At 48.8% G+C, this 21,776-nt stretch overlaps 9 protein-coding genes across 9 annotated transcripts; 5 read left to right on the plus strand and 4 right to left on the minus strand.

Moving 5' to 3' along the window:
- Positions 1-37: 37 nt before the first annotated feature.
- EV420DRAFT_1258748 (uncharacterized protein) lies at positions 38-1,524 on the minus strand (the record flags this gene model as incomplete). The annotated part of the gene is made up of 7 exons (XM_060466911.1): positions 38-442; positions 498-613; positions 670-799; positions 852-1,034; positions 1,085-1,269; positions 1,325-1,397; positions 1,459-1,524. Coding segments are annotated over 7 exons (1,158 nt in total), but the record flags the coding sequence as incomplete, so codon positions are not given.
- A 167-nt stretch (positions 1,525-1,691) lies between these two features.
- EV420DRAFT_69711 (uncharacterized protein) lies at positions 1,692-3,177 on the plus strand. Its single transcript, XM_060483135.1, has one exon. The coding sequence runs from the start codon at positions 1,860-1,862 to the stop codon at positions 2,967-2,969; it is 1,110 nt and encodes a 369-aa protein (XP_060339629.1). The 5' UTR covers positions 1,692-1,859; the 3' UTR covers positions 2,970-3,177.
- A 204-nt stretch (positions 3,178-3,381) lies between these two features.
- On the plus strand, positions 3,382-5,170 carry EV420DRAFT_1616312 (cyclin; the record flags this gene model as incomplete). Its single annotated transcript, XM_060475110.1, has 6 exons — positions 3,382-3,399; positions 3,453-3,626; positions 3,677-4,015; positions 4,047-4,295; positions 4,353-4,892; positions 4,943-5,170. 6 exons carry the CDS (start codon positions 3,382-3,384, stop codon positions 5,168-5,170), a joined length of 1,548 nt encoding a protein of 515 aa, XP_060339630.1.
- Positions 5,171-5,810: 640 nt separating this feature from the next.
- EV420DRAFT_1496933 (peroxisomal hydratase-dehydrogenase-epimerase) lies at positions 5,811-8,811 on the plus strand. The gene is made up of 19 exons (XM_060470905.1): positions 5,811-5,937; positions 5,996-6,090; positions 6,143-6,269; positions 6,319-6,467; positions 6,520-6,632; positions 6,692-6,751; positions 6,805-6,966; positions 7,017-7,063; positions 7,117-7,355; positions 7,409-7,589; positions 7,646-7,658; positions 7,709-7,787; positions 7,839-7,861; positions 7,917-8,041; positions 8,097-8,124; positions 8,184-8,226; positions 8,275-8,427; positions 8,478-8,524; positions 8,576-8,811. The coding sequence occupies exons 1-19, from the start codon at positions 5,873-5,875 to the stop codon at positions 8,621-8,623; spliced, it is 1,797 nt and encodes a 598-aa protein (XP_060339631.1). The 5' UTR covers positions 5,811-5,872; the 3' UTR covers positions 8,624-8,811.
- A 609-nt stretch (positions 8,812-9,420) lies between these two features.
- Positions 9,421-10,975, plus strand: EV420DRAFT_1661909 (hydroxysteroid dehydrogenase; the record flags this gene model as incomplete). Its single annotated transcript, XM_060478927.1, has 8 exons — positions 9,421-9,534; positions 9,578-9,742; positions 9,795-9,874; positions 9,930-10,081; positions 10,137-10,233; positions 10,292-10,319; positions 10,374-10,572; positions 10,624-10,975. 8 exons carry the CDS (start codon positions 9,421-9,423, stop codon positions 10,707-10,709), a joined length of 921 nt encoding a protein of 306 aa, XP_060339632.1. The 3' UTR covers positions 10,710-10,975.
- Positions 10,976-10,988: 13 nt separating this feature from the next.
- Positions 10,989-13,329, minus strand: EV420DRAFT_1258087 (calcium/proton exchanger; the record flags this gene model as incomplete). Its single annotated transcript, XM_060466871.1, has 14 exons — positions 10,989-11,053; positions 11,108-11,123; positions 11,176-11,225; positions 11,280-11,365; positions 11,417-11,439; positions 11,488-11,682; positions 11,736-12,080; positions 12,159-12,292; positions 12,359-12,424; positions 12,472-12,498; positions 12,604-12,649; positions 12,783-12,920; positions 13,119-13,201; positions 13,254-13,329. 14 exons carry the CDS (start codon positions 13,327-13,329, stop codon positions 10,989-10,991), a joined length of 1,350 nt encoding a protein of 449 aa, XP_060339633.1.
- A 669-nt stretch (positions 13,330-13,998) lies between these two features.
- Positions 13,999-16,555, minus strand: EV420DRAFT_70126 (uncharacterized protein). Its single transcript, XM_060483138.1, has 5 exons — positions 16,147-16,555; positions 15,734-16,097; positions 15,534-15,679; positions 14,168-15,475; positions 13,999-14,115 (listed from the first exon to the last, which is right to left on the minus strand). The coding sequence occupies exons 1-5, from the start codon at positions 16,408-16,410 to the stop codon at positions 14,041-14,043; spliced, it is 2,157 nt and encodes a 718-aa protein (XP_060339634.1). The 5' UTR covers positions 16,411-16,555; the 3' UTR covers positions 13,999-14,040.
- Positions 16,556-17,766: 1,211 nt separating this feature from the next.
- EV420DRAFT_1616318 (Erg28 like protein-domain-containing protein) lies at positions 17,767-18,381 on the minus strand (the record flags this gene model as incomplete). Its single annotated transcript, XM_060475111.1, has 5 exons — positions 17,767-17,822; positions 17,874-17,992; positions 18,049-18,139; positions 18,190-18,315; positions 18,366-18,381. The coding sequence occupies 5 exons, from the start codon at positions 18,379-18,381 to the stop codon at positions 17,767-17,769; spliced, it is 408 nt and encodes a 135-aa protein (XP_060339635.1).
- Positions 18,382-18,533: 152 nt separating this feature from the next.
- On the plus strand, positions 18,534-21,691 carry EV420DRAFT_1634254 (uncharacterized protein; the record flags this gene model as incomplete). The annotated part of the gene is made up of 2 exons (XM_060476294.1): positions 18,534-18,953; positions 19,004-21,691. 2 exons carry the CDS (start codon positions 18,534-18,536, stop codon positions 21,689-21,691), a joined length of 3,108 nt encoding a protein of 1,035 aa, XP_060339636.1.
- Positions 21,692-21,776: the final 85 nt, after the last annotated feature.

Below are 21,776 nucleotides of genomic sequence, written 5' to 3' on the forward strand. Positions count from 1 at the left end.
TCGGCAGTCGAGGGCGGCAAACACATTCTTCCGTTAACTAGAACCGCCTCCCCCCTCTTTTCACTGGCTGTCTCACTCCCCGTCTGGTCTCCCCAGAAACGGTTCCTCGTTTTAGTTGGACATTTCGTTCACCTCCGCTATCTTCGTCACTGGAGGATGATTTTGCCCTCACCTTCTTCTGCGGTCTCACAGGTGAAGAATCAGTATCTGAAGATGGTAGCCGGGTTTGTCGCTTCTTAGCGGGCGTTAGTACAGGAGACCCTGGCCTCTCTGGCTGTTGCGAGGGGGCTTTGCCCTTTCCCTTGTCCGGACTATCCTCCTCTTCAACATCAGAGTCATCGGTAGCCGAGTCTGATTCCGGTTCTTTTTGACGGACGTCGGCCTCAGACTGTTCTGGTGAGATAGGCTTGCCTTTATTTCGCAGAGATTTATTCTCCACTATCTGGAATAAAAGCTGTCAACAATGACTCCGCAAGAAGCCAAAAACAAAGACCTACGATAGGCGGTGAAGGTGTATGGGTCGACTGACGACCCTGAGGTTCAGGGGTTTGTTTTGAGGATGGTGGAGGTAACGCCTCAAAGTCGGGTTTTTCAGCCGATGTAAGTATAATCGCTTGTCAAGCATTAGGGATGTTTATTAGCCCAGATGTATCACTATCAAAGACTTACGAAGTTCTGATGCAAAGCTGAACATGGCTGTAATACGGCGAAGAACTGTCGCTATACGAGGCTTTGATATTGCGTTCTTGATATGTATGTCCACATTACGCCTAGCAGTCCGTCCAAGCTTGTCAACGGCCTGGATTTGAATAGCATGAGTTTTGTCCAAATGCATAAGTTCAGCAACCCACCTTCGTCAAATCTACATCAGATACCTCACCAACTGAGTTCGTGGAGGAAAATGCTAAATGACTCATGCTGATGAGTGGGAGTATAAGGTGCTTAGAAAGAATCTCTGCTGAAGCTTTATAACCAAGGAAACAAGTCTCCCATCGCCACTTGAATGACTGGTTTTCGAGAGTGCAGGCAACATCCTGGAAGCAGGGCATTAGAATCGTTTGTGACATTTGAACAATTTTGATACCGAGAAGTTAGTTTCGACGACTTCAAACAAGAGGTCTGCGATGCCCCCCAGAGAATGTGCGTTAGAGAGGAGATCAAGGGTATGTGCCCTCCATTCTTCTTCGTCGACCATTGAGTCTGAGGCAGACATCAGTTCCAAGCTATTCAGTCCTCTCCACCGGCGTGAAAATTGGGGTCCAGAGAGAGCTGAGGGACTAGACGCTTGACAAACAAGATCGACACATAAGAAAATAGACGCCACCTTCAGCCCATACCGACTTGGTATCGGTGATCAGTACACAGCATGTCAAGTCAGCTGTAGACGCGTAAAACTTCTAGAAGAGTCCGAGGAGCAATATTGGGTGACTGTGTCCGGCGTACAGGAAACGAACGAACGATGAGATAGGGTATAGACTTGAGTGTATCGACTTTGACCAACCACTCTTTGGTCAGAAGTTGTTTCAAGGTGTCCTATGTTGAAGCAGATATACACATAACACGGCACATATCGAAACTGATACGCACTTCAGATAAGATTTCCATCGTAGTTGGGGTACATATAAGGGAAACGGCTGCAGTGTAATTGTGTTTGGCCACAATGGAAACAAATATACATATACTTATGCGGACTTGCCTTCCACGGCCATCATCACGACGGGAAGACTCAAGTTTGAGACCGCCTTATTTTACCTCTCATCAACCCATGTAAGCATGGCTCTTTGTTCCTTTGATTCTTTCTTCCTTCATCTTATATAGGCCCTTTTTATTTCTTCAAAACTTCCAACTTCGTACGGGCCATGGAAGAAGGCGAGATTTTTAGGTCCAGAGCCCCTACCTCATACACTAGCAGTGCTACAGGATACTCGCATCACCCATCGATCGAATGGCCCGGAGAACCCTCCTTGATTGAATCTTCCATTGACCAGACGAACGCTCCACCGCCTGCAGAAGATACCCAAGAGCGACCTGTCTGTCGTCTTATGGTTGATAAACCGTCCGTAGCCCTTGGGCCAGGCAGAATCGTATTGGTTGATGGATATTCTGAGGTGCAGTTTGGCCGTGACGCGCTGCCTCCAGGTTCTTCTACTCCCAAAGTTCGGATAAAGGCGATGGAGATATCAAAATTTCACGCCACTGTGTACTGGGACACACACCTGAAGGAATGGGCCGTCATCGATATGGGCTCGATGCATGGGACATACCTCCTTTCTTCTGATGATCCCTCAAATGCTTCACCTAAGGATAGAGGTATACGATTATCACCATCTCGGGCGGCTAGCATTCCTCGGCGTCTCTCTAACATGGACCGTCTAAGTATGGGTGGTATTACCTTTGTAGTCCATATCCACCAGAGCCTGCCCTGCGAGGAATGTTCCCCCAGAGACGTAGGTGACGAAGTCTCTTTGTTCCCGTCGAAACGGAAGAAGCAGCAAACGCGATCGGAGAATGGGATGGTGAGGCCTGCGCACCCACCATATCCCAAGAATCCGAAGCAGGCATTAGCTTTGCTAAAGCAAACTCTACTCTCACAGCATGGCTCTGGCTCGAAGTCAACGGTCGATCGATACATGGACCGCTCTGCCCGTCGACGTGCCCTCTTTTCCTCAAGTGCAGATGATTCACCTGGGGTGACACCCTGGAATTCCACAACGCCGAATGAAGATCGAACCACCCCAGGCACCCCGCATGATGCGGAGCCCATTTCCCAACCAGGCGTACCCTTACCTTCGACGAATGTTGGGCACAAACTGCTCTTGAAACAAGGGTGGCAGCCAGGAGAGTCCCTCGGTCTCGCCGTCGAAGGAGGGGCAGTGGAGCCGTTGGATACTAGTGCCACGTCCAGTTTCGGCCGACGGGGGTTGGGTATGCCTCGTCCGTCGTCGGGGGGTTCTGGAAGGAGACGTTGAGATGTGTTATCTTCTATCTTTCGTACATAATCTAGATGGGATATTGTAAGGGAACTGCACCACTTCCTGTGACACTACTCCCCCAGGCCCCTCACGCTGCTTCGACGCATGAAAGGCATGAATGAAACGTACGTAAAATGAAATCCTGCGAAATCTATACGAGGTCACGAGTAGCGACGCGTGAAACCGTGGGAACATTTCGATCACGTGGTGTTGGACGGAGGTAAATTTGTCCGTGCTTCTTTTGGTAAACTGAACGAGGGATTTGGCTCCGCTGGTCCAAGTCCAGGTCTATCTCCACCCTCCTTGTCCTCCCATCTCCTTTCCTGTTCTATCTCCATTCACCATCTCTATTCTCTACCATCTCTTCGTCGTGTTCCTCGTATTCGTTGTATAGCTTTCGCTCCTTCAAATGGCAACCAACACTCGCGTAAGTAGTGGCAGATTCGTTCCCTTCGCGTCCTCACTCACACTGTCTTTTAGGCGCCCCAACGTCGTTTACCTCAACGCGGAAAGACCGATGAAAACGCTACAAGTCGACATATACGCCAGCACTCAGCGTCGTCTCGCTTAACTCAAAAGGAGATTAACGGTGTCAAGGTTAACCTTCTTCGACCCGCCTTGGGCGAGGTCACGCTGAAGGCGGTTAATCGCAAGGTATGTATAAGATTGCCGTTTCGTTGTTAATACTCAGTATCCTCATCAAGGAGAGCACCAGCAAGTCCGTGCTGGGTAACAAAGAAGATGTACCACTCAAACCAGCTCGGCCAGTTCTCAGCACAACTACCGTTCAACGTGTCCCACTAGGTCCCGCCCGAGCTCAAGTGGCGCCTCCCGTCGCTAACGTCGTCAATGCTCGCGTACCTATCATTCCAGCCCCACGTCCCCATATCCCAATCCTCAGTCATCGCCGTGTACCTCGCGTTCCCCCACCACCAGTAGTATTTTATGACGACCCAGCAGAAGATGTCGAAGAGGACGCAGGAGATGATATGGACATTGAGGATGTCCCGGTGCATGCATTACCACCTCCTGAGCAGGCACAAGTTGAGAAGGAGAGAGAGAGATGAAGATGAGATGAGTGTTGAAGGCGAGGAAGAAGTCGAAGCTATGATAGTCGTTGAGGATAGAGAAGAGGCTCAGGAAGAGGAAGAAACTGAAACTCCGCAGGTCTATGTTTGGCCCGATGCGCCCACACACCGGAGATTGAAGTACGCGCGAGAGGTTGAAGCCATTCGCGAAGTCTTTGAAGATGACCCTGACTATGACCCCGCTATGGTTGCAGAGTATGCGGACGAAATATTTGAGTACATGCAGAAGCTAGAGGTGTGCCCGGCAAATATTAAACACTTGTCTGCATCACTAACAAATAACGTCTCACAGGAGGAAGTGATGCCGAATCCCGACTACATGGACTCTCAGCAGGAGATTACCTGGGAGATGCGACAGACGCTTGTGGACTGGTTGCTTCAAGCTCATCTGCGCTACCATATGATTCCGGAAACTGTTTGGATCGCAATCAATATCGTCGACCGGTTTTTGTCCAAGCGAGTTGTTTCCTTGGCCAGACTTCAGCTTGTCGGCATCTCTGCCTTATTCATCGCCGCTAAGTACGAAGAGATCATGGCGCCGTCAGTGGATGAGTTTGTGGCGATGGCTGAAAACGGCTACACTCGCGACGAAGTTCTCAAAGGCGAACGCATCATCCTGCAGACTCTAGGCTTCCATATATCGCATTATTGCTCTCCATACAGCTGGATGCGTAAAATCAGTCGAGCGGATGACTACGAAATCCAGACAAGGACACTTTGTAAATTCCTGGTGGAAGCAACACTCCTCGATTATCGATTCCTCCGTGCAAAGCCTAGTTTAGTGGCAGCTGTTGGGATGTACACGTCGCGGATAATGCTGGGGGGTGGCTGGGTAAGATTCCTCTTTGTCTACTCTGCATGGGACTAACCCTTTTTCGCCAGAACGAGGCATTTGTTTTCCACTCTGGCTTTACAGAGGAGCAACTGGTCCCTGGTCATGAGCTTCTCATCGAAAAATTGGCCGAAAGAAGTTTCGCTCGGCTGTATCTTGTCAAAAAGTACGCCAATAAAAAGTTCCTGAAGGCATCTACCTTCGCAATCAAGTGGGCACGAGGGGTCGTCGATGGGACTGGATGCACAGATACAATGCTCCGTGATGACCAGGTGTGAATGTGTCCTTTCGTTTACCTGTCTACATATCATCCTCTCTGGCACTTTCATCGCATTTTTTCCGATCTATCACCATAATCTTCCTGTCCCATTAGTTCGCTGCCTTTATCATTCTCAAGTTTCTTCCTCGCAATTCACACCTCATCTTTTCTCTTGTGTGTCATCTACCTATCTATGCTCTCTAGACGCTTTCGCTTTCGCATATTTATGAATACGGTTGAATCCAGGCGAGATCGTCTCGGTTGCACATCCTACGGTTTGCTTTGTACGTTTTTTGTATTGTTCCACGACTTCGCGCATTACAATTATCTTTTTTATCCTTTTGTTAATATCCTGGTCGCGTCGGTGGATTCTCCACTCCCCTCTTCATCCGTGTATACATTACCGCTTGTAGTGCACTTCCCTTTGGTGTGTGTGTTTTGTATGCGCATGGGACGCGTCGTGTACATTCCGTCATTTGTACCTAATCGCAATGCATCTCCTTTACTATTGAGTGCTGAGCGTTGAGCACCGATGCGCTCGCACGCACGAAGCTATATCTACACGAACTTCGAAGCGCCCGAAAGCAACGCGCATCAGGGTCTCGTGACCGGTCATGACGTATAGGTCCGGGTATGGGGATTTCACATGCGAACGCCGTCTTGGCTTATACTCCTGCCCCGGAATATACGTGAAACCCCTGCAAGTGCAACGACGTCGACCATGTCTTTATCATTCAAAGGTCATACTGTAATCATCACCGGTGCTGGCGGTGGATTGGGCAAGGCGTGAGTATATAGAACCTCAAAACATCCTGACTTGTCTCTTGCTAATACTATTCTCCAGCTACTCCCTCTTTTTTGCCTCCCGCGGTGCCAACGTCGTCGTGAATGACTTCAATGCCGCAGCAGCACAGAAAGTAGTCGACGAGATCGTCAAAGGTCTTCTTCCTGCCACTCGCTTGTGGATCCGCATTGATTGAACATGTCTTAGCTGGCGGAAAGGCTGTTGCCAACACATCATCCGTCACGGATGGTGCAGCCGTAATCAGTACCGCCGTGGATGCCTTTGGAGGCGTCACTATTCTCATCAACAATGCAGGCATCTTGAGGGACAAAGCGTGTGTTATTTCCCACCTTCATATACGTTAAGTCTAAACCTTGCGTCAGTTTCAAGAATATGACGGACAAAGAGTGGGATCAAATCATGGAAGTCCACCTCAAGGGGGCATTTGCATGTACCAAAGCTGCTTGGCCTATCTTCCGGAAACAGAAGTTCGGACGCGTCGTCAACACAGCCAGCGCTGCAGGAATCTATGGCAAGTGACAATATCAAAGTATGGGAAGAAATGGCGATTCATCTTGTGATAGGAAACTTTGGACAAGCTAACTACAGCGCGGCCAAAATGGGTCTCATTGGCTTTACGAAAACCTTGGCTCGAGAAGGTGCTAAATACGGAATCAAAGCCATCGCCATCGCCCCGGTATGTCACAATTATACAACTCGTCTTATTTTGCGTGCAGATTACTTACAGTCGAGTAGATGGCCGCTTCTCCTATGACGGAAACCATCATGCCACCAGAAATGCTAGCTAAGCTTGGGGTACTGTGTCCTTTCCTGAAGCATCGATCACCATTACTGAGGCCTGTCACTAGCCGGAATTTGTTCCTCCGTTTGTAGCCGCTGTATGCCATCCTGAGGGACCCGATGCTTCAGGGCGAGTGTTTGAGCTTGGCGCCGGTTTCATTGCCGAGGTTCGATGGGAAAGAAGTGATGGCGCGGTGTTCAAGACGGATTCCAGCTTTACACCCTCCGCTGTACGTTTTCACTAAGACCGTCTGTCTCTGCATTCACAGATCTTTACTAGATCAAAGCAAGATGGGATGAGATTGTGGACTTTTCAAAACCTTACTAGTGGGTCATTGTTCATGTAGGATGTGGTGCGTCATACTTATTTCTCTATTCAGCCCTACATCAGTACCCGACGTTGACGCCGAAGGAAAACTTGCCTTGGCAGCAAAGCTTCCTTCAAACCCTCAATCAAAGCCCGAAGTTCGCTTCGACGGGCAAACCGTGATCATCACGGGTGCTGGTGCTGGTTTGGGACGCATCTATGCTCTGATGTATGGAAAGCTCGGTGCTAATGTCGTAGTCAACGATGTCAGCGAGAAGGGGGCGAACTCTGTTGTTGAAGAGGTCATCAACGGTATCAGCTTCTACCTTTCATACCTTCAGTTCTTCACTGACCAATGCATGCAGCCGGCGGTAAGGCTGTTGCAGCTGTGCATTCAGCCGAAGATGGCGATGCAATCGTAAAAATCGCACTGGAGAAGTTCGGCGGTGTTCATGTTTTAGTGGCTAATGCTGGTATTCTTCGGGACAAGTCTTTCCAGGCAATGACAGAACAAGAATGGGATGTTGTTCTTGCAGTTCATCTTCGGTATGTCTTGCCTTGAACGCTTCTGTCCTTCTCGTTACTGAATGGATCATGCGTAGGGGTACATTTAAGGTCAATTCAACGTTGATTCACCACGACGCCTGCTCAAATCATCTCAATAGTGCGCAAAAGCGGTCTGGCCGATCTTCCAAAAACAGACATATGGCCGTATTGTAACAACCTGCTCACAGGTTGGTATATGTGAGTATTCTCAGCATCCGAAGACTCGCCGGTCTTAAGTTAGTTCAACAGACGGTAATTTTGGACAGGCAAATGTAGGCGTCATAACCCCTCGGTGCGGTATGATTCATATATTAACAACACGTTTAGTACTCCACTGCCAAAGCCGGTATCATGTCTTTGACCAAAACGCTGGCCTTTGAAGGTCGTAAATACAATATCCTTGCCAACGTCATAGCTCCATCCGCCGGAACGGCCATGACAGCGACGGTATGGTTAGTAGGAATTCTAAGTCATGGTTATCCTGTTACTCAAAAGACTACCTTTCAGGCCTCAAGAGATGGTGGATGCCTTCAAGGTTGGTGCCAGTAGCCAGTCCTTTCGACAAGGTTCCAGCTGACTCACATGATTCAATAGCCGGATTTCATTGCGCCTCTGGTGGGATATCTGACCAGTAAAGGTGCGGTCTCCTTTCACATATTGAATCAATGCTGATAACTGCTTCCAGATAACGAGGAAACCAGCGGTTCGTTGTTTGAGGTGCTAGGTGGATGGGCAGCTCAAACGCGCTGGCAACGATCTGGCGGCTACGGATTCCCTTCCAACAAGCCCTACACGCCTGAGGATGTTGTGACTAAGTGGAAAGACATTACGACATTCGGTAATGTATTCACCCTATTCCCCTACCCTAATGTACTAACTTTGTGGCAGATGAGCGAGCTACGTATCCTACGACTACAGCAGATGCGATGCAGAAGGTATAGATAAGCTCAGAACAAATATACTTGGTATCTGATCTTGTTTTATAGGTCGTCGAGAACTTCGACAACAACGGTTCTGCTAAAGCAAAATTGTAGGATAGACCGAGCTTCGTGATAATCCGTAGGAAGGGAGTTTCCTTCATTCAATGTATACCGTCGACTCGTACATCAATGTTTAGTATAACACATATTTATTGTATTCAGGTGGTTTTTTAAGGCCTCGTTAACATTACCAACTTTGCACTTTGAAAACAATTCTAATCGGTTATCGAGTGGCTCGCAAGGTCGCTACGTGTACCAATAACTGCCCAGCCGGGCAACAAATAATATTTAAATTACAATCCAGAGCACTTTCGTGGATGAGCGCGAGCACTGAACACTGGGTGAGACTAATGTACACTAATATACAACAATGTAGGGAGGGTAGACTAAAACACGAGGCTGCTCTTGAATCTGGCGAGACGATGAGAGCTATCAGCACATCCTGCAAAGAGGTAGCAAAGATCATACCTGGAGGCTGGCAAGGGGATATTCGTCATCCGAGCAAACTGAGACATATTCAGTTCGCACAAGTCGCTGCCGCTCACATGATAAAATCGGAGCCGTCTCAGAGGCTGGTATCATACGCGCAAGGATGCAGAGATTCAACGTCTGCATAGCAGCGAGGGGTCAGAGAGACCAAGTAACAAGAAGCTCTTACCAATTAGACTTGTGTAAATTTTACATAAACCCGATTCAAGTGCACACTAGAAGCCCGACATTCATCGGTCCAGTTTCATGTGATTCTTCTTCACCCTTCCCCGGCGTCATGGCTTTGCCGTTGATCGCCGGCATCCCCCATTTATTGGAGAGGACGTGCGGGTTTACTTAGACCTGTTTGCTCCCTTACCACCATGGTCAACTTTTTAGATCCCAACCCTTTCGCTGATCCAGAGGATGCTGATATTGTCGTCGAGGCCAAGAAGATGATAGTTGAGCCAACTGAGTACTCGTATACCGAGGCATGTGTCCCTACATCTTACTTGACACGACCTCTCATCCGGCATACAGCGCGATGTTATACTCTACAATCTGGGAATAGGTGCTACAGAAAAGGAGCTTAAATGGACCTTTGAGGGAGACGAAGAATTTAGCGCAATCCCGACGTTCGGTGTCATTCCCCAGTTTCTTGCCAGCAGTGGTTTCCCTTCAGATTGGCTTCCAGACTACAACCCTGTTCGTCGGTTTCATGCACTTTCGCTTTGTTCTCTTACAGATTGGCTTATAGGCCAAGTTACTCCATGGCGAGCAGTTCCTCAGCATCAAAGCACCGATCCCCACTAGCGGTGAACTTGTCACTCGAGTCCGGTTAGAATTATTGTCGTTGAAATTCTCTAGTTGTCCAACTCAGGTTTAATCTTAGCTTACTCGAGGCCTTGGATAAGGGAAAGGCGGCTGCTGTCACCACTATCAATGAAACCCGAGACAAACATACCGGAGCCCTCATATTCGAGAATCAATCTACCGTCTTCATTCGTGGTTCTGGCCGCTTTGGTGGAAAGCGCGTAGGGAAAGGTAACAGCATCTCGTAATCCCGCCTTGGATGTGTCCTTAAGGACGCGAATTTTAGACCGAGGACCAGCTACCGCCGCGAATGCGATACCAAAACGGGCTCCAGATACTGTCTTGGAAGAGAAAACGACCCCAACGCAGGCCGCTTTGTACCGGTTTGTCGCATGATTTGTGTCGTTTGTCAGTTTGACGTATTCAGGTAAACTTTTCTAGATTGAGTGGCGACATGAACCCACTACATGTCAGTACCTCCTACTAAATCTCTGAAATAACTCGTTTCACCTGATCACCTCAGATTCTTCCCGAATTCGCTGCGATTGGTGGATTCGACCGGCCTATTCTACATGGGCTTTGCTCAATGGGCATATCCGGTAAACATGTACTGAAGACGTTCGGTCCTTTCAAGGACATCAAAGTTAGATTCGCAGGCGTCGTTTACCCGGGCGAGACACTAGTGACGTTAATGTGGAAGGAGGGTCCCAAGGTCGTGTTCTGTATGTCGCGCATAATGCATACTACCAATCATCGTACTCATGTTGCTCTAGTAACCAAGGTGAAAGAAAGAGACAGTGTTGTCCTTGCATCTGCTGGTGTAACATTGGTGGATGATTCAGAGAGAGCGAAGTTATGATCATGAAATAAGATAATGTCGTACGGAAACTCCTGGGGACTACGTGACTGTATGAGAACATTACAAAATGTAGTGAGCGTAAAGACTAGGAATATACACATCAAGTGGTCCAATGTCTCAACCCTATTTTCATAATATTATTGTTAAAAAATAATGGCCGGTCCTACACCGGTGCTCACTCTACTTAGTATCTGTAGGAATATAGCTAGTCAAGTAGTACATTGCGTTAAGAGGCCACCGGAGGGATCAATTCCTGGAGGACCGTTGTTTAAAGAGGAATTATCGAATGGTACAAGACCTACCTGGATAGAACCAGAACGTAACGGCGAGGATCACATATAGACCTGGCGTCGGATGTTCAATTGGAAGGAATTCTAGTTGTGGAAACGAGGGCTTACACATTAGAATCATGCCCTGTATCCGGAGTCAGTCAACATTCGGTGGTAATGGAGGTTGATGCACGAACCTCTAGCCAGTTAGATTTGCCATCTTGCACAACATAGTTGACAGTTAGAACTAGTCCATAATAAGCTGAGTCGTCGCTTTCAATGAACTCAGAAAGGTCCGTACCTGCGAGAAACATGGCTACAGATTCGTAGGGATCAAATAGTAATGTCAATGGTTTGCCCATTATCCACGCAAGAGTCACAATAAAGCTGAGAAACAAAATCAGCGGCAGATCATTTGTAAGAGCTACCCATGCTCACGGGATTACGAAGAGGGCAATTTGCTAGAGGAAATTGTCAGCCAGGTCTCCACGAAGAAAAGTACCACTCACGATGCTTGATCCAACAGCAACACTCAGACTGAGATTCAGCTTATCTTTCATTGACACTGTCACAGCAGTGGCATGCTCAGCAGCATTTCCCACGATTGGAAGAAGAATCATTCCAACAAACTCTTTACTGATCGCACCACCGTTCGTCATACCGTCGATGGAATCTACTAACCATTCTGCCGTAACCGCGACCAGCTAATAGATACCTGAGCAGCGCTCATGAACAAATAAAAATAAAGCAGACTTACCACAGTGACAAGAGCTAGTAGTCCGACGGTGACCCATAGACCCAATTGGGGTTGCTCGGCCTCTTCTTTCAAATGTGCGGAGTTCTTTTCAACATCATGAGTATCTCTAAGCTCTATTCGAGGCGCAATCGTCGCGCTAGTTGCAGAGGAAACTGTGCCAATATTTTGTGTCTGCATTTCAATTGGTGGTTCAGCCTTGTGCTTCTTGGCTCCGTAACGTGTGGATTTGATCGAGTCTTCACCTTCATCTGCATACAGTGAAGCATGAGAGAAGAGCTGGAAAACCAAGTAGGAGATGTAAACTGGTGCGGACTTTAGTCTTTTGCATAGGATTAAATCCAGGTACTCTTACTAAATAGCAGAATGATTGAGGTCTAAATGACGTCAATGCAAATCTAGCAGAGGTGGTATTGGGAGACCTACCCCATGGCTAACATTCAGGATATCTGAGGCTTCGTCATTCTCAGTATCACCGACTACTGAGAAGTGGAAGGCAGCAGGTAAGAGGACGGCAATGACGCTGATAGCAAGTAGAGAAGAGTTAAGCTGGGTAGCCACTAAGTACGTGAAATGTCAGATTGACGCCAAGAGAGACTAAGATCGCCAAGAGATGGTCTACACACTTTGTCCAAATCCTTGTTCTTGGAACTTGATCCCTCCCGCGAAGAAACACATGCCGAGAACCAAAACTTCATACGATAAGATAACCGCCATGGATGAACAAATAGGCGCGTACGAAGGTTACTGAGAATAGAACCGACCACTACAGAAAACAAATATTGACACTCAGCACTTTGTTCCAGTAATCACATTGTAGAACAGAGTAGTTGCAATGCACAAGAGCGGAGACGTGAAGGTATGGACTTACGTGAAGACTGCACGATTTGAAGTTCACATTTTACAAGGGATATTATCTGATGGAAGTAATTGAGTTAGGGTATGATCGATACGGGTTCTTCGGGAACCTACAGCGACAATCAGTTCTACACTGGATGATATAATCTTCGTTTAGTGGCGGCTTATGGTATCATTGTATCAATAACGTACGCGTTTCCCTGAAGATGAAAGTCCTGAGAAACGCAGATGAGGTGGTGTATAACTGGCACCTACGAGGGTAGCATTCAAAAGTCCCGCTAGGGTCTGTCCAACTCTCATAGAGAGTTCATCGGTGGCGAAGGCCAGAAGCTAAATCATCCAAGAAAGATCATGCCACCTAATTTACGACTAGTAGCTAGATCAACTTTACCTTGGCCAGGGGTATAATAGCAAGAAATGAACCTGTTATGTTGTTCTGAACATTCTACACCAAGATAATAGCATTTGAACGCACAAACAAAGATGACAGTGTCCTTCTCACCAGCGAAGGCGAAATGGAGAGCCCACTATGTCGGCATGAGAACATCGCGTGAGTATTTCTAGATAACGACGCACGGATACTGGGATGAACAGCAGTAGGAGATTAAGCCCTGAAAATCTGTCAGCGAAAACCTGAGGATGAGTGGCTGCCTGTCTGCATACACGAGGCCAACAATATCGATCTGATACTTTGCCATACTCCGGGTGATGGACCAATTACTTTCTCCGGTGTGAACATCACAGTTTTAGCTCGCGAAAGTGAGAAAGATCGATGAGTCGAACGGCGAGAGGTGGTCCTGTTCACGGCGTCTCCTGTCGCTTTCCTCCGGCAGGGGAGAGAAGACTGCTGAGTAGGGGATGTAGTTATCAAAGGTGTGTTCGTCTCCGCATTAGATTCTGAACTGATATTTGTATGGGTATTATCAGAGACTGCTGTGTGCTCGAAGTCATGCACGGTACTGCTGTTATCTACAGCAGGTCAGTGAGAAAATATTCTGAAGTGGTAGCACACACCCTGCATGTTGAAGCTGTAACGACGGAAGAACGGAAGCTGGGAAAGGAAGGTGGGTGCTGTTAGAAAGCTGTTGGTTGTTTTTGTTGAAAAGCTGTGCGGCGGTCGAGAATAGACCCGAACATAGTATTATATATGGCCACGTGTATGACGGTAACCACGCCTTTTATGCGTGTCTCCGCCCTTCTGCGCAGCATGTCGTCGAGCCAGATATTGCGAATAGGCTCTCAAATTCCCATTCTCGTCCACTTGATCATGAACGCATCTATGAAACGTCATTTAACAACCCTCTTACAGTCATTTCTGATAACAACTACACCCTTCCTTCTATTAGGGTCCTCACCCACATTTTGATCGCAAATTGATTACCGTACTCCTCTATGTATACAGCTTGTAAATTGTAGATTAGTTGTGCTGTTTAGGTGAAACTCTTCAGCTTCAACCCTGGTACGCAAATGAAACAGCGCCGTATAGCCCATCCTCCCGCCCGAGCATTCCGTACCCATGCAGGATCTATCAAAATTCCAAGTCAACAAGGCTCGACAAACAAGTGCCATTAACGTACCTCCATCTTTCTTGCATGCCATCCAACACCGCTGCTCACGTTTCCGTTCGCTTCTGATAACCTCTCTAACTCGACCCTCAACGGGTGCTCAGGTTCCAAATCTCTTCTCAGCTGACTCTCTCCAGATTCCGCTACCCAGCCGGATGCGGTGTCCACATACCATCCTCTCCCACCCTTGCTGCGCACAGTTCTCCAACTGCCCGCCCCAGCCCCTAGTCCACAGAGCATAGCTGTTGACAGCTCAACAACTCTAAGTCGAGTCGGTGGTGGCCTCGATCCCGAAGGCACTGTGAGGCTAAAAGAAAAAGGCGGACAACACAGCGGCCGGATAATATAGGAGTGGAGAGCTATGCACGACTGACGAGATGATCCTCGAGGAGCGCCGTTCTCCCCGGATCTTGGCCTCATGCCACAGTCTAATTCTGGTGATGTGCCAATCAATGTTAGCACCTCGACATTGCTAGCTTTTGCTTGCAAAAAGTTTGCGATTGCACCGAGATGCACGTCAGGAATATGCGATAGGCCGAATGAACGTAATTTTGGAAGAGTAACACAGGCTTGGAGGATCTCCTCGTCGATCGGCGCACTCGACAGATCAAGGTACAGGAGCTCCCTACTTATGAAACAAGGAGCAAAGGATACGATGGTCTTCAGTTCCTCATGGGAAAGAGGACAGCCAAACGTTGCGTCGCCATACAAGTTTAGTTCTGAGATTCCAGCACTGACAGGGGACTCGACGAGGAAAGTTTTGATGCTTTCTCCGGTCAACCGTACACATCGTGCGAGAGCGAGTGAGCTCAAACGCACAGTAGATGACTTCCCCAACTCCGCCAACAGTTCTGGAGTGACGCGAGTACCGGATAGGTCCAAATGGGTAAGTGAAGAAAAGGCAAGGACAAATGGTGTCAGGATGTCCGGCAAAATTGATTTAACCCCACGCAGGCCCAGTCGTTGAAGACCAGGAAAAGTCATCTGATCTTCGGAATGTGAACGTCTAGAAGAATCTTCCCCATTCTCTGACTCGGCGTCGCTTTGAATTATGTGGCACGTAACAAAGTCTGTCAGGGCCTTGACGAAAACCGCACTGACACATCCTGTGAGATCCACAGCCTCGAGGTCTAAACATTGGCGGCGTCGTTCTCTATCTTCGTCGTCGATGTCATGGGTATCGGTGAGGGCACGGCCACGAGAGTTTCGACCACGGCCTCGGGAAGGAGCCCCGCGAAGGAACAGTTCGTTTAGAACTGCAAAGGTCAGCGCACCATCCATATATTCCGTGGCGCCAAATGTCGTCAGGTTTGGCATTTCCTTTCCGCAGGTGATCAGTTATGCTGGCTATTCTCTGAAGTACCGTGACATCGCTTACTTTGAGCACTGCTTCAACACGGTCCCCGGTTACGAAGCGGCTATTTACACCCTCCTCGACAGACCTGCGCATGCCGATTGTACGGAAATGGTTGAAATCGAGATGCCGTATGAAGCGACCGGGACGCGTGTCTTGAGGTGTTGGGACTGCGTAGCGGACTATGAGAACAATGGAAATGAGACATGGCAAAACAGACGAACTGTATACGGCCGGATCCTGCCGCTCCATTACATCCTGAATAGCAGTACTAATGGAACGAACGAGCTCCCAGCGCGCTGGACTTTTACTCTTGTGTCTGAAACGTCGCGGACTGGGTTCCCGGGAGGCCATCGGGGACAACAAGTCGGGAGAAATGGCATCCTCCGGCGTGTGAATAGAACAGAGTATGGACTCTTGTAATTTCCGTGCTGCCTCCTTGTCTGTGGGAACAGAGGATATACCAGATTTAACTGCTGTCTCTGCTGCAGCCTTAGCCGTCTTCTCCATGACTTGGTCGACAGTCTCTTCATCATACTCCCAAGCGATCTCGTCCACTAGTGAGAGCCAACTGCGCGGGAGTCGAACCTACATGAGTTTCAGCACGACGTCCTTTGAGCAGCACGAAATCACGCACCTCTAGTTTCCGCCAGAGCCATGGCTTTGCGGCGTCATACCAATCGTGATTCACGAGGCAAAGGTTAGCAAGGGTGCGTCGACTCATAGGTTCGGACCAATTCCCAGGAGGCACTGAAGACGGCAATGAAGTAGGAACACCACATTCTGTGGTTATGAGTGGATCCAGGGATGAATTAATAGGTGGAAGGCAAGCAGAGTAGACATGAGAGCAGATTCTAAAGAGCAGTTCGGGAGGGTATTGGATTGGAGCAGTAGAACTCATTAAATGGTAGTAGTAACGCGAGTGACTGGATATTGGGAAGGGGGAAATGTATCAGGGGACGCCAAGTGGTGGAAATTGACAGAGACTGTGGAACATGAGCGTGTCTTTTTGAGACCCGGCCATCTTTAAAGGAGCCCGTCACGTGCGTCAGAACCCTTCACATCATCAATGTCATGGATCATGTTGCAGGATTATTGCGCATCCGAGCTTATACCATTCGATCACTTCTTGGCCTCGTTATAGCTCAGGGCGAAGGCAAACGTGTGGTAAGTCGTTACATACCGAGGGCAAGCTAGTTCCCGCCCCATTCACCTTCCGGTCCAAAAGGAATTCATTCCGCCAGAATTCCGCACCGACTCAGGTCGGCACCCCTCAAGTGACCTCAACGGTTCTCAAAGTTTATTTCATATCGTGATCCTGCTCTTCAATTCGACCAATCCTGGCCCATCTCGTCAGATCTGGCTCCATCAAGGGATCACAGGAATACCTCTGATTTCCCAGTCTTACGCCATCCAACGTGCGGGGCAGGATGTAATATTCAAGAGGTGGCATTTGTGCCCCCTTATAGAGAAAGATACCCTGCGCGTGATCGATTGATCTTTCCAGCTGTGTTTCAAGTGCAGTCCCTTGGTCAAATGGTCATCCTAGATCCTCACAAGACAGGGCTATTACACATGAACTGGTGCGCAGTCCTGGAAGAAACATGGCCTGGGGTTCGGCAGTAACTTTTCAGTACTTCCTACGAGCGAGCCGACTTGTTATTAACGGCCAGATGCCGATATTTTAATAACGGTGATTCTGCCGTCTAGACGATCAAAGCATCGAAAGTCTGTCATAAGCCACGAGTATGTTGTAATCTGGCGAGGTGAATCACTCTTTGTCGTTATTGTTGACCGTGATCGCGCTTCAAGGCCAGGATTGTCTTCTCTTGTTTTCCGTACCTGATGGTAGCGTGGTCGCGAAGGAGAAAGAAGATTAAAACCGCCAAAAAAGTCGACAAAAATGCATGACCCCAAACCAATGAAGTGAGAAGCAGCAAAGCGCCAGCAAGAATGCCGAATTAAACACCACCAAACTGTTCAAGGGGATCCGCTTGGGTATATGCATGACTTGGAGAATACTCAACGGGGAAAAATTCAGCAGGTCTATTCCAATTTATATGGGTATTTTTGCTATCATCTTGCTTCTCTTGAGTAAACGTACGGCGGTTGCTTTGCAAGATATAAAGGAGGAGACAGATGAATATAGATGGAAGCGAGGAAGCTGACTGATATATTTCTACAACATAGCACATGCATGAGTCTTGGAACTCGTAAACGAGAAAGCGCATCGCCACTTACAGACTCAATCCAGCGTTCATGAACTTTTTACGTAGAAATCGTATTGCGAGATCATCCAAACAAGAGAAGTCGCTGAAGCACTATATCAGAAGGACTATAACCGCGCGACCGTTGCACTCTTACTTGAAACAATAACGGGACTGATTAGGCCCGGGTTGACGGTAGCGGTGCGGAAGATGAGAAGCTCAGACGAAAAATGTCCAAAGGCAATGAGATAGGTGAACAGCGTCAAGTCGTATACGCTGGTAGTACGATCAATGCCATAAATTTTAAACAGATGTGTGAAACGTTGACAGACTGTTTTTCGTTGATGTTGTAGGCAGCATATGCCCGCAAAATAGCAGAGGTAAGTGTCCATACAGCAAATGTTCGGGCTTGCAACCCGGTCACTGTGATCTAATTAGAAACCGTTAGGTATGACGCATGCAGTGAATCGTACCGGCCGCCCGGGGGTATATTTTCCGTGTCAACTTGAGCGTCACAAAATTTTGTACCGAATTAAAAACCGCGGTCACGGATATCAAGAGTTGCCATAGCGGTAGCCAACCAGCCGCTTGTGGTAGATCTAAGAGAAGTGTTAGGGTACACAAGTGGTTAGAGACAAGAATAGTGTACACTGTTCAAGAAACATTGCAATTTGAGATGGTGGTGAGAGGCAAAGAACGGACCGCTGTCATGCCAGCCGGACTTTTCGGCATAAAGTACGGTCGTTGCCTCTTATGGCAACAGCAGGATCGCGCCCTTGGCACCTTTCGTCGACGTTGTTTCAGGACAACGACGGACATGTCGTCGTCGCTGCCCATGGCGACGAGCGAGCAGCAACGTCCCCCTTCACTTCGATCCGTTGGGAGTAGTTCTAGTATAGCCAGCGGGGTCAGTCTTTCGCGTCGCCCAAGGACTCGCACTCGTTCTCGAACAGTCACAGGAGGTCAAAGTCCTCTCCCGGACGCCACTTTTACTCGGGCCCAGGATAGTGACATGCCGTTTCTTGCCAACCAAATGGTGACGGAGCCTCAATCTGACATTCTCGGCAGTCCACACGATTTTGATTCTCAACCACCTGCACGTCCAGCTCGTTCACCCCATCGGCCTGTTTCTACGGACGCGCAGCTATCAGATACGACTGGTTTGGTTGAAGGAAACCACGAGGACATTTGTGATTCTACGGGAAATTCAGTCGAAGGGTCCCCTGAGACCGCGATGGTACGTTGGCCCGTATGGCATACAAATTTTATCTCATTGAGCACGGTCAGCCGCAAACGTTTCAGCAGTCTTCATTACCATCAGACGCAGTATCCCCAGCCTCGGCACCTTATCCCTCGGCATTTGTGAAATCTGGTCCAGAAGCAGGCGTGAATGCGCGCGACTCCATGCTATCTAATTTTACCCAGCAAACGGGGACCTCTACCTCTCTATATCCTCCTTCAACGTCCACCGTGTCGGGAACAGAGTCTCCGCCTTCTCCCCGATCTATAGTGGAAACGGGAGAGAACGTTGACGTTCCGGTTATTGATGATCTCCAAGAGTACGACGAAGACGATGTTTCCTACCGTCTGCGCCTGCTGGTCAAGAATAACTACTTCCTTCCACCGGCGCATTCCAAACCCTCTGCTTCCGACTTCGCCTCGGTGCCCAGTACACCTAAAAAACCAGCGTCCCCAACATTTCTAGACCTTTTCCGTGTGGGAAAGTCAAAATCTAAACCCACTACACCAGTGGGTCCTAGCCCGCTACCTGATGTATTGATGCCTGCGCTTAGAACGGCCTCGGACTCTACCACTGCTTCCGGCTATTCCCAATATGCTCGACCACGGTCGTCGTCCCATACTCCGCGTTCACGGCACCACGGAAGTAATCCTCAAGGCAGAGTTGTGGTTGTACGAGAGAAGCTGTCAGACCTTGTTGGTGCGGCGAAGCAGGCTGAGCAAGACATGAAGGCGCGTGGGGTTAGACGCGACCAGGGTTCGCAGAGAGGGAATCAAGCAGTTTTCGACGACGTTATTGATCCTACAGATGCCGTGGACCTTCCTCTTCCTTCGTCTAAGTATCCATTTGCTGTTCAAGCGTCAGCTCTCCACGGCCTAGGTGTGCATGACTCCGTGGGGGCGGCGCTATTGGCCGATCGCCTTCCCCCACCAGTGAGCCCTGGAATGTCTTCTCTCGATCCAGACGATGATTGGAGAAAAGCTTTACTCAAAGCGGCTGTCGGTCATTCTCTGGATAATCTAAATTTACATGCAAGTTCTCCGACGTCTCCCGCCTCTCCCATGTCAGGGGCGTCGTCACTCACTCCTCCACGTATGTTGGGCCAGAGAATTATTTCCAATCCCGTCATTCTGGAAACCACTATGGACTCGTCATTGTCAAGGCCGAAATCATCCCGCAGTCGAGCTTCCCGTCGTGGGCAAGGCCGTGAGCTCTCATCTCACGAACCCCTTCCGGACAGCAGACCGAGCTCGCTGCCTCTCCGGGCTGAAACACCGCTTCCTCTCACTCCCCTTGCGCCACCTCCACGCCGAATCATCAATCCGCTGTATTCGCTTTCTCAGGCTGATTTGGGTGCTCCGCAGCAGTCTCTACCACCCCCAAGACCTCCAGTGACTACCTCGGCTGCTCAAGTTGTGCGAAAAAGCATGTCATCATCCGTGCTGCTGGAGGCTTATGAAACCGGAGTAGGTAGGATGTTAACTATGACACCTCCTCCAATACCAATGGAGTTACGAGAGTCAAGGGAGGAGCGGGAGTCCGACCGAGAAAGTTCTTTCGAGACCAGTAGAGAGCGATTGGTGACAAGTGTGCATACAGAGTCTCTGTATAGCGAATACGACCGAGAACGCGTCCATCGTTCATCAACTTCGTTGTCAGACTACTCGCAACCTTCACCGACAGCTTCAGCGTTCCAAGATGCTTTGACTAGCGTCAGCAGTCACTCGCGAAGCACCCTATCTCACGTTCCTTCATCTGAACAGCCTGTAATTCTGAGTCGAGCTAGCACTGTTCGCGCACAAGCAGTCTCACCTCCACCACCTAGAGTCTCTTCCTCCTTAGCAAATATTGCTCTGTCCCCACCTCCCCGTTCCTCATCATTACACCATAGGATCATTCCTCCCTGTGACATTAAGACTACCGAGCCGTTGCCTACGGAGGATACATCAACTACTGACACGCCGAAAGAAATTCTTGCTCCTTCACCGACAACCCCACCCTTCCCTTCCCCCCCTCCTCATCCTTCCCCGTTGTCAGAACGTCGACCTGGGGCGCCACCACTATCTCTACTTATCCCTTCAAATAGCATTGCTCCCGAAATCCAATCAGCTCCACCACCATCTTCTCTAACCTCTTTCTTCGACTCCATCCAGTCACAACCAAATGCTATAGACGATCTTGACTCGTCGGACGAGAGCGACGACGATGATGTTCGAGTAGAGAATTCAATCACTCAACAACGACCGCCAGCGTATGTCATGCGTACACGGACAACATCTACTGGACGAAGCCATAGCACCCATAAAACACTCCTGATGCGGCTTGGTAACCATTCTACGCCATACGTATCTCGACCATCACTACCATTTGGAGCTGTAGATTCCAGACAGCCTATTGGTCATATCTCTCGGCCATTGCCTTTCTTCGCCGAGAAATTATCACGAAAGAGCGGAGAAACTAATCATCCGACATTAACGTCGTCCTTTGATTTCTTTCGATACACGCAGGAACACCCGGGTCCATCTCATGCAGATTCTTTGTCTGGGAGAAAAAGCCTGCAGGGGCCGCCTGCTACTCTAAGTGAGAGTGACCAGGCGTGGCAGCACAAACAACGAGATCAGGAATCTCTGAGGCGCCTTGATGGGTTGCTTATACAGCACATGGAGGCGGAGAAGGACCGGATTAAACGTATTGCATCTAATGTTCACGCATCTACTGGTCAGGTTAAACCCTGATGCTTGTATATATATATATCACGTCGCTTATACCTTTGTTTTTTCATTTTTTATACCGTTTTTCACAATTCTATACCCTTAACAC

The sequence above is a fragment of the Desarmillaria tabescens genome, assembly GCF_030435595.1.
Source record: "Desarmillaria tabescens strain CCBAS 213 chromosome Unknown EV420scaffold_1, whole genome shotgun sequence".
Taxonomy (NCBI): domain Eukaryota; kingdom Fungi; phylum Basidiomycota; class Agaricomycetes; order Agaricales; family Physalacriaceae; genus Desarmillaria; species Desarmillaria tabescens.

What these genes read in the sequence shown, in the direction of transcription:
- EV420DRAFT_1496933 (XM_060470905.1), top strand. Translation starts at nt 5,873, where the DNA reads ATGTCTTTATCATTCAAAGGTCATACTGTAATCATCACCGGTGCTGGC. An exon ending in AAATGCTAGCTAAGCTTGGG is followed by an intron (nt 6,752 to 6,804) that starts GTACTGTGTCCT and finishes GCCTGTCACTAG; the next exon opens with CCGGAATTTGTTCCTCCGTT. An exon ending in GAAAGACATTACGACATTCG is followed by an intron (nt 8,428 to 8,477) that starts GTAATGTATTCA and finishes ACTTTGTGGCAG; the next exon opens with ATGAGCGAGCTACGTATCCT.
- EV420DRAFT_69711 (XM_060483135.1), top strand. Translation starts at nt 1,860, where the DNA reads ATGGAAGAAGGCGAGATTTTTAGGTCCAGAGCCCCTACCTCATACACT.
- EV420DRAFT_70126 (XM_060483138.1), bottom strand. Translation starts at nt 16,410, where the DNA reads ATGAGTTCTACTGCTCCAATCCAATACCCTCCCGAACTGCTCTTTAGA. An exon ending in GCAGGATCCGGCCGTATACA is followed by an intron (nt 15,680 to 15,733) that starts GTTCGTCTGTTT and finishes TCCGCTACGCAG; the next exon opens with TCCCAACACCTCAAGACACG. An exon ending in GGCATGCAAGAAAGATGGAG is followed by an intron (nt 14,116 to 14,167) that starts GTACGTTAATGG and finishes GAATTTTGATAG; the next exon opens with ATCCTGCATGGGTACGGAAT.